Raw genomic sequence first — 12,532 nt, 5'->3', positions numbered from 1 at the left:
TCCTTACTGGTGGGTTATAGATGTGAGATACTGTAGGCTTCCTTACTGGTGGGTTATAGATGTGAGATACTGTAGGCTTCCTTACTGGCGGGTTATAGATGTGAGATACTGTAGGCTTCCTTACTGGTGGGTTATAGATGTGAGATACTGTAGGCTTCCTTACTGGTGGGTTATAGATGTGAGATACTGTAGGCTTCCTTACTGGTGGGTTATAGATGTGAGATACTGTAGGCTTCCTTACTGGTGGGTTATAGATGTGAGATACTGTAGGCTTCCTTACTGGCGGGTTATAGATGTGAGATACTGTAGGCTTCCTTACTGGTGGGTTATAGATGTGAGATACTGTAGGCTTCCTTACTGGTGTATAGTCTCTGTACAGTATTGACTGCTCCGATCTTGCTGTTGGTTCGATTGGTGTGTGTGTGTACTGACCTGTCGGAACAGGGACTCCTTGTTGGCCACTTCGTTCTCCAGCTTGTCGTTGAGGTCATGTACGGAGGTGGCCTCTCGCTGCGCTGCCAAGTACCTCTTCTCCAGGGTGACGATACGCTCCTCTATGTCCTCCTTCTGGGCCATAGACTATACGGAGAGAGACGGATACGTTTAGCACACACACACACACACACACACACACACACACACACACACACACACACACACACACACACACACACACACACACACACACACACACACACACACACACACACACACACACACACACACGTGTTAGTAACGTTAACATCCAGTACGTACCTCTCGTATGTCTCTCTGCAGGCGTGTTAGTAACGTTAACATCCAGTACGTACCTCTCGTATGTCTCTCTGCAGGCGTGTTAGTAACGTTAACATCCAGTACGTACCTCTCGTATGTCTCTCTGCAGGCGTGTTAGTAACGTTAACATCCAGTACGTACCTCTCGTATGTCTCTCTGCAGGCGTGTTAGTAACGTTAACATCCAGTACGTACCTCTCGTATGTCTCTCTGCAGGCGTGTTAGTAACGTTAACATCCAGTACGTACCTCTCGTATGTCTCTCTGCAGGCGTGTGTTCACGTCTTCACTCTTGAGGAGGTCCTTGCGTGCCGTGTCCAGGTCCTCCTCCAGCTCGCTGACGCGTCCCGTCATGGCTGCCATGCGCTCCATCATCTGCCCCAGGTCTGACGTCTGTCTCGCCACCATCTCCTGCAGCTCTCCCACCTTCCCCTGGTCCTCCTCCTGGCTCAGAGAGCCGTCAGACGACCTCTACAGACAAGTCAGTGTTTAGGTTTCTTAAAGATAGAAACAACTAGGACATGACCTATAACCCCTGACCCTTCCCCTGGTCCTCCTCCTGGCTCAGAGAGCCGTCTGACGACCTCTAGTTGGGAGAGGAGGACACTAGATATTAAATGCTGCAGGGCACGGCCTACGAGGCTTGTGGTTGTCTTATCTTCCTTATTTAAATGCACTGACTAAGTCTCTCTGGATAAAAGGTTTCCTACCTTGCCATTTGTGCTTGGGGTGTTTTCAGAGTTGTGGTTGAGCCCTTCCATTCCATCGCCTAGCGACCTCTTCTGGATATTCTGCTCTCTCAGATAGGACATCTAGGAGAAGATAGTATTTTATTAATATCCCAAAGGGGAGATTTGATTGGACCAATAAAGAAGACCAATAAAGACCCAATAAAGCACAACAGAACCCAGACACTAACAGCAGCACATCATTAATGATTAGAAGAAACTAAGGGTTCATGTTAAAAAGCCTCCTAAGGGACCCCACAGTCAGATCAGAGTACTGTTAAAAAGCCTCCTAAGGGACCCCACAGTCAGATCCGAGTACTGTTAAAAAGCCTCCTAAGGGACCCCACAGTCAGATCAGAGTACTGTTAAAAATCCTCCTAAGGGACTCCACAGTCAGATCAGAGTACTGTTAAAAAGCCTCCTAAGGGACCCCACAGTCAGATCCGAGTACTGTTAAAAAGCCTCCTAAGGGACCCCACAGTCAGATCAGAGTACTGTTAAAAATCCTCCTAAGGGACCCCACAGTCAGATCAGAGTACTGTTAAAAAGCCTCCTAAGGGACCCCACAGTCAGATCAGAGTACTGTTAAAAATCCTCCTAAGGGACCCCACAGTCGAATCGGAGTAGTGTTAAAAAGCCTCCTAAGGGACCCCACAGTCAGATCAGAGTAGTGTTAAAAAGCCTCCTAAGGGACCCCACAGTCAGATCAGAGTACTGTTAAAAAGCCTCCTAAGGGACCCCACAGTCAGATCAGAGTACTGTTAAAAAGCCTCCTAAGGGACCCCACAGTCAGATCAGAGTACTGTTAAAAATCCTCCTAAGGGACCCCACAGTCGAATCGGAGTAGTGTTAAAAAGCCTCCTAAGGGACCCCACAGTCAGATCAGAGTAGTGTTAAAAATCCTCCTAAGGGACCCCACAGTCGAATCGGAGTACTGTTAAAAAGCCTCCTAAGGGACCCCACAGTCAGATCAGAGTACTGTTAAAAAGCCTCCTAAGGGACCCCACAGTCAGATCAGAGTACTGTTAAAAATCCTCCTAAGGGACTCCACAGTCAGATCGGAGAGCTTCTCAAAGTTAGCAGGTTAACTCATTCATTGAGCCCACTTTGTCAAATCCCCAAATACAGATGACCCTCTCTGACATTAAAAGTAAACACACACATGCACACTAATCAGGGAGGACAGGCTCGTGGTAATGGCTGGAGCAGAATCAGTGGAATGGTATCAAATACATCAAACACATTGTTTCCATGGTTTCCAGGTGTTTGATGCCATTCTCTCCGTTCCAGCCATTATTATGAGCTGTCCTCCTCTCAGCAGCCTCCTCTGGTGTGTTTGTGTACTTGTGTACACAAACGCATATATCCCTACACTGCCAGGCAGACACGCTCCCCCCCTCTTTCACAGCTCAGTCGGTGGAGCTTGCAACTCCAGGATAGTGGGTTTGATTCCCGGGACCACCAGTAGGTAAAACATATTCACGCATGACTAAGTCCCTTTGGATAAAAGTGTCTGTTAAATGCCATGTATTATGATGATATTAGTATGTAGCCACACACACGGCTGTGACGGTTATGAATGTTAGCTTGTTCTCCATGTAATCTTATAATCCCACAGATGGAACAGACATTGTCATGCAAATTACAAAACGGTCATTTAACTAACTGGAGGGTCATTTAACCAACTGGAGGGTCATTTAACTAACTGGAGGGTCATTTAACTAACTGGAGGGTCATTTAACTAACTGGAGGGTCATTTAACTAACTGGAGGGTCATTTAACTAACTGGAGGGTCATTTAACTAACTGGAGGGTCATTTAACTAACTGGAGGGTCATTTAATCAACTGGAGGGTCATTTAATCAACTGGAGGGTCATTTAATCAACTGGAGGGTCATTTAACTAACTGGAGGGTCATTTAACTAACTGGAGGGTCATTTAATCAACTGGAGGGTCATTTAACTAACTGGAGGGTCATTTAACTAACTGGAGGGTCATTTAACTAACTGGAGGGTCATTTAACTAACTGGAGGGTCATTTAATCAACTGGAGGGTCATTTAACTAACTGGAGGGTCATTTAACTAACTGGAGGGTCATTTAACTAACTGGAGGGTCATTTAATCAACTGGAGGGTCATTTAATCAACTGGAGGGTCATTTAACTAACTGGAGGGTCATTTAATCAACTGGAGGGTCATTTAACTAACTGGAGGGTCATTTAATCAACTGGAGGGTCATTTAATCAACTGGAGGGTCATTTAATCAACTGGAGGGTCATTTAACCAACTGGAGGGTCATTTAACTAACTGGAGGGTCATTTAACTAACTGGAGGGTCATTTAATCAACTGGAGGGTCATTTAATCAACTGGAGGGTCATTTAATCAACTGGAGGGTCATTTAATCAACTGGAGGGTCATTTAACTAACTGGAGGGTCATTTAACTAACTGGAGGGTCATTTAACTAACTGGAGGGTCATTTAACTAACTGGAGGGTCATTTAACTAACTGGAGGGTCATTTAACTAACTGGAGGGTCATTTAATCAACTGGAGGGTCATTTAACTAACTGGAGGATCATTTAATCAACTGGAGGGTCATTTAACTAACTGGAGGGTCATTTAACTAACTGGAGGGTCATTTAACTAACTGGAGGGTCATTTAATCAACTGGAGGGTCATTTAATCAACTGGAGGGTCATTTAATCAACTGGAGGGTCATTTAACTAACTGGAGGGTCATTTAACTAACTGGAGGGTCATTTAACTAACTGGAGGGTCATTTAATCAACTGGAGGGTCATTTAACTAACTGGAAGGTCATTTAACTAACTGGAGGGTCATTTAACTAACTGGAGGGTCATTTAACTAACTGGAGGGGGGCACTTGTTTCAAGGTAGAATAACAGCATTAATTTATCCCTTTATATAGCCCTGGGAAGAAACACTACTGATCATCACAAAATAAAATGTACATTAACTGAAAATAGATCACTTTGACAGTTACCCGCCTGGGTTTGTGACCACGCTGACCGGGACAGCCCTATTCACACACATGCAAGCAGGCTGACACACGCACACACACACTCGCACACAAGCGTAAGAGAAGTATGTGTGTGTGTGTGTACTGTACTGCATTGCTAGGCTGATTCTCTACTCTCTGAGACGAAGGGAATCAAAGGACAGATGTGGAGGACAGGAGAGAAATCTAGTCCACTTTCCCATGATCCTCGAGCCCTTTTGTCCATTTTAATCCCATTCACGACTCATCTCCTCTGAGAGCTCTGTGCATTCTGTGTGTTCTTCCTGTCCGGGTTGGCACCCCCCCCTTGGGTTGTGCAGTGGCGGAGAGCTTTGTGGACTATACTCGGCCTTGTCTCAGGATGGTAAGTTGGTGGTTGAAGTTATCCCTCTAGTGGTGTGGGGGCTGTGCTTTGGCAAAGTGGGTGGGGTTATATCCTGCCTGTTCGGCCTTGTCTGGGGGTATCATCGGATTGGGCCACAGTGTCTCCCAACCCCTCCTGTCTCAGCCTCCAGTATTTATGCTGCAGTAGTTTGTGTCAGGGGGCTAGGGTCAGTCTGTTATATCTGCAGTATTTCTCCTGTCTTATGCGGTGTCCTGTGTGAATTTAAGTATGCGCTCTCTAATTCTCTCTTTCTTTCTCTCTCTCTCTCGGAGGACCTGAGCCCTAGGACCATGCCTCAGGACTACCTGGCCTGATGACTCCTTGCTGTCCCCAGTCCACCTGGCCGTGCTGCTGCTCCAGTTTCAACTGTTCTGCCTGCGGCTATGGAACCCTGACCTGTTCACCGGACGTGCTACCTGTCCCAGACCTGCTGTTTTCAACTCTCTAGAGACAGCAGGAGCGGTAGAGATACTCTGAATGATCGGCTATGAAAAGCCAACTGACATTTTCTCCTGAGGTGCTGACCTGTTGCACCCTCGACAACCACTGTGATTATAATTATTTGACCCTGCTGGTCATCTATGAACATTTGAACATCTTGGCCATGTTCTGTTATAATCTCCACCCAGCACAGCCAGAAGAGGACTGGCCACCCATTATAGCCTGGTTCCTCTAGGTTTCTTCCTAGGTTTCGGCCTTTCTTGGGAGTTGTTCCTAGCCACTGTGCTTCTACACTTGCATTGCTTGCTGGTTGGGGTTTTAGGCTGTGTTTCTTCTGTACAGCACTTTGTGACATCAGCTGATGTAAGAAGGGCTTTATAAATAAATTTGATTGAGTGTATATGTCCATTCGTGGAGTCCCTGTATCCAGCTCTCAGTTAATAAGTCATATCAATGTGTGACTCATGTCCCTACAACACCTGTATCTGTGTACAGTGGAATGTCACAGATACTGTGTAATCACAAAATAGTATAACGTCACAGATACTGTGTAATCACAAGACAGTGAACGTCACAGATACTGTGTAATCACAAGACAGTATAACATTACAGATACTGTGTAATCACAAGACAGTATAACGTCACAGATACTGTGTAATCACAAGACAGTATAACATTACAGATACTGTGTAATCACAAGCCAGTATAACATTACAGATACTGTGTAATCACAAGCCAGTATAACATCACAGATACTGTGTAATCACAAAACAGTATAACGTCACAGATACTGTGTAATCACAAGACAGTGAACGTCACAGATACTGTGTAATCACAAGACAGTATAACATTACAGATACTGTGTAATCACAAGACAGTATAACATTACAGATACTGTGTAATCACAAGACAGTATAACATTACAGATACTGTGTAATCACAAGACGAAGCCTATTCTTCTTTTTCCAAGTGTTAAATATGGAAATGATGAAATAAGGTCCATAGTCATTCAAGATGGATTGGTTTTTATTCCCCCAGGAAAACTAGTGAGGACTGTTGTCATGGATACGATTTGCTGATTGTCAGGCGAGAGTGAGTCGCCATTGGCAAGTTGACTGGGAATATGGTTGAATCCCTCCATGAGGCAATCAAACAGGCAAAATGTCAGTACAGAGACAAAGTGGAGTCGCAATTCAACGGATCAGACACAAGATGTGTGTGTCAGGGTCTACAGACAATCAACAGATTACAAAGAGAAAACCAGCCTCGTCGCGGACACCGACGCCTCGCTCCCGGACAAGCTAAACACCTTCTTCAGCCGCTTTGAGGATAACACAGTGCCACCAACGCAGCCCCGCTTTGAGGATAACACAGTGCCACCAACGCAGCCCCGCTTTGAGGATAACACAGTGTCACCAACGCAGCCCCGCTTTGAGGATAACACAGTGTCACCAACGCAGCCCCGCTTTGAGGATAACACAGTGCCACCAACGCGGCCCCGCTTTGAGGATAACACAGTGCCACCAACGCGGCCCCGCTTTGAGGATAACACAGTGCCACCAACGCAGCCCCGCTTTGAGGATAACACAGTGTCACCAACGCAGCCCCGCTTTGAGGATAACACAGTGCCACCAACGCAGCCCCGCTTTGAGGATAACACAGTGCCACCAACGCAGCCCCGCTTTGAGGATAACACAGTGCCACCAACGCGCCCCGCTTTGAGGATAACACAGTGCCACCAACGCAGCCCCGCTTTGAGGATAACACAGTGTCACCAACGCAGCCCCGCTTTGAGGATAACACAGTGCCACCAACGCGGCCCGCTTTGAGGATAACACAGTGCCACCAACGCAGCCCCGCTTTGAGGATAACACAGTGCCACCAACGCAGCCCCGCTTTGAGGATAACACAGTGCCACCAACGCAGCCCCGCTTTGAGGATAACACAGTGCCACCAACGCAGCCCCGCTTTGAGGATAACACAGTGCCACCAACGCAGCCCCGCTTTGAGGATAACACAGTGCCACCAACGCAGCCCCGCTTTGAGGATAACACAGTGCCACCAACACAGCCCCGCTTTGAGGATAACACAGTGCCACCAACACGGCCCGCTTTGAGGATAACACAGTGCCACCAACGCAGCCCCGCTTTGAGGATAACACAGTGTCACCAACACGGCCCGCTATGAGGATAACAGTGTCACCAACACAGCCCCGCTTTGAGGATAACACAGTGTCATCAACGCGGTCGACTTCCAAGGAATGTAGGGGCTCGTTCTCCGTGGCTGACGTGAGTAAGACATTTAAGCTTGTTAACCCTTGCAAGGCTGCCGGCCCAGACGGCATCCCTAGCCGCGTCCTCAGAGCATGCGCAGACCAGCTGGCTGGAGTGTTTACGGACATATTAAATCTCTCCCTTTCCCAGTCTGCTGTCCCCACCTGCTGCAAGATGTCCACCATTGCTCCTGTATCCAAGAAAGCAACAAGGTAACTGAACTAAGGCTTGGGGCTAGTTAAGGACCTTATCACCTCTACCTTACCAGACACCCTAGACCCACTTCAAATTGCTTACCGCCCCAATAGATCCACAGACGATGCAATCGCCATCGCACCGCACACTGCCCTGTCCCGCCTGGACAAGAGGAATACCAATTTAAGAATGCTGTTCATAGGCTATAGCTCAGCCTTCAACACCATAGTACCCTCCAAGCTCATCACTAAGCTCAGGGCCCTGGGTCCGAACACCTCCCTGTGCAACTGGGTCCTGGACTTTCTGATGGCTCGCCCTCAGGTGGTGAAGGTAGGAAAGAACCTCTTCGCTGATCCTCAACACTGGGGCACCACAAGGGTGCGTGCTCAGCCCCCTCCTGTACTCCCTGTTCACCCATGACTGCGTGGCCAAGCACCCCTCCAACTCAAGCCTCAAGTTTGCAGACGACACAACAGTAGTAGGCTTGATTACCAACAATGATGAGACAGTCTACAGGGAGGAGGTCAGGGCCCTGGCGGAGTGGTACGAGGAAAAGAACCTCTTCCTCAACAAAACGAAGGAGCAAATTATGGACTTCAGGAAACAGCAGAGGGGGCACGCCCCTATCCACATCTTCGGGACCGCAGTGGAGAAGTTGAAAAGCTTCAAGTTCCTAGGCTTACACGTCACTGACATCCTGAAATGGTACACCCACACAGACAGTGTGGTGAAGAATGCGCAACAGCGCCTCTTCAACCACAGGAGTCTGAAGAAATTTGGCTTGGGCAACTCAAACCCTCACAAACTTTTACAGATGCACAATTGAGAGCATCCTGTCGGGCTGTATCACCGCCTGGTACAACAACTGCACCGCCCGCTACCGCAGGGCTCTCCAGAGGGTGGAGGCCAACAGACTGTTAAATAGTCATCACTAGCCGGCTACCACTCGGTTACTCAACCCTGCACCTTAGAGGCTGCTGCCCCATATACATAGGAATCACTGGTCACTTTAATAATGGAACACTGGCCACTTTAATAACGTTTACATGCTGCTTTACTCATTTCATATGTATATACTGTATTCTATTCTACTGTATTTTAGACATTGCTCGTCCTAATATTATATACATCTTAATTCCATTATTTTACTTTTAGATGTGCGTGTGTGTGTGTGTGTGTGTGTGTATAGGGTTACTACAGGATGGTCAGACGAGGCTTACCTCTTTGTGTTGTGATGTGAGCTGTTCTTCCAGCTGGCTGCATCTTTCTAAAGCCACACGCAGTCTCTCCCTGACCTGGAAAACAGACAATGATTAGTCTCCATCATTTTACACACTGCCATTAGACCTGTGCAAAAGAAGAGATTAGCAGGCAGACAACGTCCTCCCCCCCACCAACCTTCTCGTCCAGGGCTTTGTGGTGTTCAAACAGGGACTTGAGTGCCTTGAGGACCTCTACCTCACTGGAGACCCCAGCGGGAGACTGGGCCTGCCTCTTCACCACCGTCATCCTCAGACTGCGTTCATGACGAGACACCAGACACTCCAGATGCTCCAGGAGAAGCTAAGGTCATCACAGAATACACATCAGATGTTACACGTCATGGTACACACACACACACGTTCCAGGAGAAGCTACGGTCATCACAGAATACACAAGTTACAAACAGCGCCATGTTCACGCCACACACACACACACACACACACACACACACACACACACACACACACACACACACACACACACACACACACACACACACACACACACACACACACACACACACACACACACACACACACACACAGGATTGTGAAATAGTACAGACATGCTTACACATATGAGTGTGTGTTGTGCTCAATCCCATGTTGTTGAGCAGCTCAGGGGGGTCCCATCAGAGCTGCAGGCTGACAAAGCCCAGACTTATCCCTTAATCTCCCCTTCCCTCCTCATATCCCCCTCTACCCCCTTCCTCCCATATTCTACCCTCCATCCTCCCTCTCCCCTCCTCCATCCCCCTCTTTCTAATCCCTCCTCCCTCCCGCTCTTTCTCCCTCCCTCCTCTCCCCAGTCGGTGTCCATCGTTCCTAATTAGACTGACCCAGACTCTGCTCATTGCAACTAGACTGGCAGGTGGATTAACCAGTTAGAGCCGTACATCTGCCACTAGGCCAGAGCAGAGAAGTGACAGGCAGGGGAATTAACCTATGGCTGTCTGCGCTGTGACCTGGGAGGGCGGGTGCTCTGTCAGGGCGGGTGAGCTAATCCTCAGAACAGAAAGCAAGCCCTCTCAAAAACTCAAACACACACGTAAACACTACTAAAACACACATGTACTACTAAAACATACACACACTACTAACACACACAAACAAACAAATACCCACAGTGGGGGTTTGACACTGTTAATGGACTATGCTAGGGACTGGAAGGGGACTGTGTGTGTGTGTGTGTGTGTGTGTGTGTGTGTGTGTGTGTCTGACCCGTGTGTTGTTCCTCTCAGCCTTGAGCTCAGCGATCTCCTCCTCCCTCTCCATCAAATGCTCCCGACACACATTCACCTCCTTGGTCAGCGCAGCAAACTCCTGGACAACAACACATTAACACAACGTTAGAGATGACAGCAAACTCCTGGACAACAACACATTAACACAACGTTAGAGACGACAGCAAACTCCTGGACAACAACACATTAACACATCGTTAGAGATGACAGCAAACTCCTGGACAACAACACATTAACACAACGTTAGAGATGACAGCAAACTTCTGGACAACAACACATTAACACAACGTTAGAGATGACAGCAAACTCCTGGACAACAACACATTAACACAACGTTAGAGATGACAGCAAACTCCTGGACAACAACACATTAACACAACGTTAGAGATGACAGCAAACTCCTGGACAACAACACATTAACACATCGTTAGAGATGACAGCAAACTCCTGGACAACAACACATTAACACAACGTTAGAGATGACAGCAAACTCCTGGACAACAACACATTAACACAACGTTAGAGATGACAGCAAACTTCTGGACAACAACACATTAACACAACGTTAGAGATGACAGCAAACTCCTGGACAACAACACATTAACACAACGTTAGAGATGACGGCAAACTCCTGGACAACAACACATTAACACAACGTTAGAGAGACGGCAAACTCCTGGACAACAACACATTAACACAACGTTAGAGAGACAGCAAACTCCTGGACAACAACACATTAACACAACGTTAGAGATGACAGCAAACTCCTGGACAACAACACATTAACACAACGTTAGAGATGACAGCAAACTCCTGGACAACAACACATTAACACAACGTTAGAGATGACAGCAAACTCCTGGACAACAACACATTAACACAACGTTAGAGATGACAGCAAACTTCTGGACAACAACACATTAACACAACGTTAGAGAGACGGCAAACTCCTGGACAACAACACATTAACACAACGTTAGAGATGACAGCAAACTCCTGGACAACAACACATTAACACAACGTTAGAGATGACAGCAAACTCCTGGACAACAACACATTAACACAACGTTAGAGATGACAGCAAACTCCTGGACAACAACACATTAACACAACGTTAGAGATGACAGCAAACTCCTGGACAACAACACATTAACACAACGTTAGAGATGACAGCAAACTCCTGGACAACAACACATTAACACAATGTTAGAGATGACAGCAAACTCCTGGACAACAACACATTAACACAACGTTAGAGATGACAGCAAACTTCTGGACAACAACACATTAACACAACGTTAGAGAGACGGCAAACTCCTGGACAACAACACATTAACACAACGTTAGAGATGACAGCAAACTCCTGGACAACAACACATTAACACAACGTTAGAGATGACAGCAAACTCCTGGACAACAACACATTAACACAACGTTAGAGAGACAGCAAACTCCTGGACAACAACACATTAACCTGTTAGGGCTAGGGGGCAGTATTGACACGGCTGGATAAAAAACATACCCGATTTAATCTGGTTACCACTCCTACCCAGTAACTAGAATATGCATATACTTATTACATATGGATAGAAAACACCCTAAATTTTCTAAAACTGTTTGAATGGTGTCTGTGAGTATAACAGAACTCAAATGGCAGGTCAAAACCTGAGAGATTCCTTTACAGGAAGTGGCCTGTCTGACCATTTCTTGAACTTCTTTTCCATCTCTATCATTTACTAAGGATCTCTGCTCTAACGTGACACTTCCCACGTCGTCCATAGGCGCTCAGAGCCCGGGAAAAAACAGAATGTCGTCATTCCAGCCCCAGGCTGAAACACATTATCGCCTTTCTCAAGTGGCCGATCAAGGGACACTGGGCTTAGGCGCGTGACCCGACCGCCCCCACCTTTGGGATTTTTTCCTCTGTTTGCCGAAAAGGAGATTCCCTGTCGGAATATTATCGCTTTTCTACGAGAAAAATGGCGTAAAAATTGATTTTAAACAGCGGTTGACATGCTTCGAAGTACGGTAATGGAATATTTAGAATTTTATTGTCACGAATTGCGCCATGCGCGCGACACTTCTTTACTATTTCGGATAGTGTCTGGAACGCACGAACAAAACGCCGCTATTCGGATATAACGATGGATTATTTTGGACCAAACCAACATTTGTTATTGAAGTAGAAGTCCTGGGTGTGCATTCTGACGAAGACAAC

The 12,532-nt window shown here is 46.9% G+C and overlaps 1 protein-coding gene across 27 annotated transcripts in view; it reads right to left on the bottom strand.

Moving 5' to 3' along the window:
• LOC106599863 (liprin-alpha-1) overlaps positions 1-12,532 on the bottom strand; it is a 93,225-nt gene that overhangs the window by 45,586 nt on the left and 35,107 nt on the right. For all 27 annotated transcript variants that reach the window (XR_006757583.1, XR_006757582.1, XM_045689610.1 and 24 more), the window contains exons 3-8: positions 10,292-10,393; positions 9,207-9,371; positions 9,029-9,103; positions 1,483-1,584; positions 1,022-1,243; positions 433-579 (exon numbers count right to left, since the gene is read on the bottom strand). Coding sequence is in view for 25 of the 27 variants with exons in the window: in XM_045689610.1 (XP_045545566.1) it covers positions 433-579; positions 1,022-1,243; positions 1,483-1,584; positions 9,029-9,103; positions 9,207-9,371; positions 10,292-10,393 (813 nt within the window). In the remaining 2 variants the exon portion in view is untranslated. The remainder of the gene's footprint in view (positions 1-432; positions 580-1,021; positions 1,244-1,482; positions 1,585-9,028; positions 9,104-9,206; positions 9,372-10,291; positions 10,394-12,532) is intronic.

This window comes from Salmo salar, chromosome ssa11, assembly GCF_905237065.1.
Source record: "Salmo salar chromosome ssa11, Ssal_v3.1, whole genome shotgun sequence".
NCBI lineage: Eukaryota > Metazoa > Chordata > Actinopteri > Salmoniformes > Salmonidae > Salmo > Salmo salar.
This window is presented reverse-complemented; position numbering and strand designations above follow the sequence as displayed.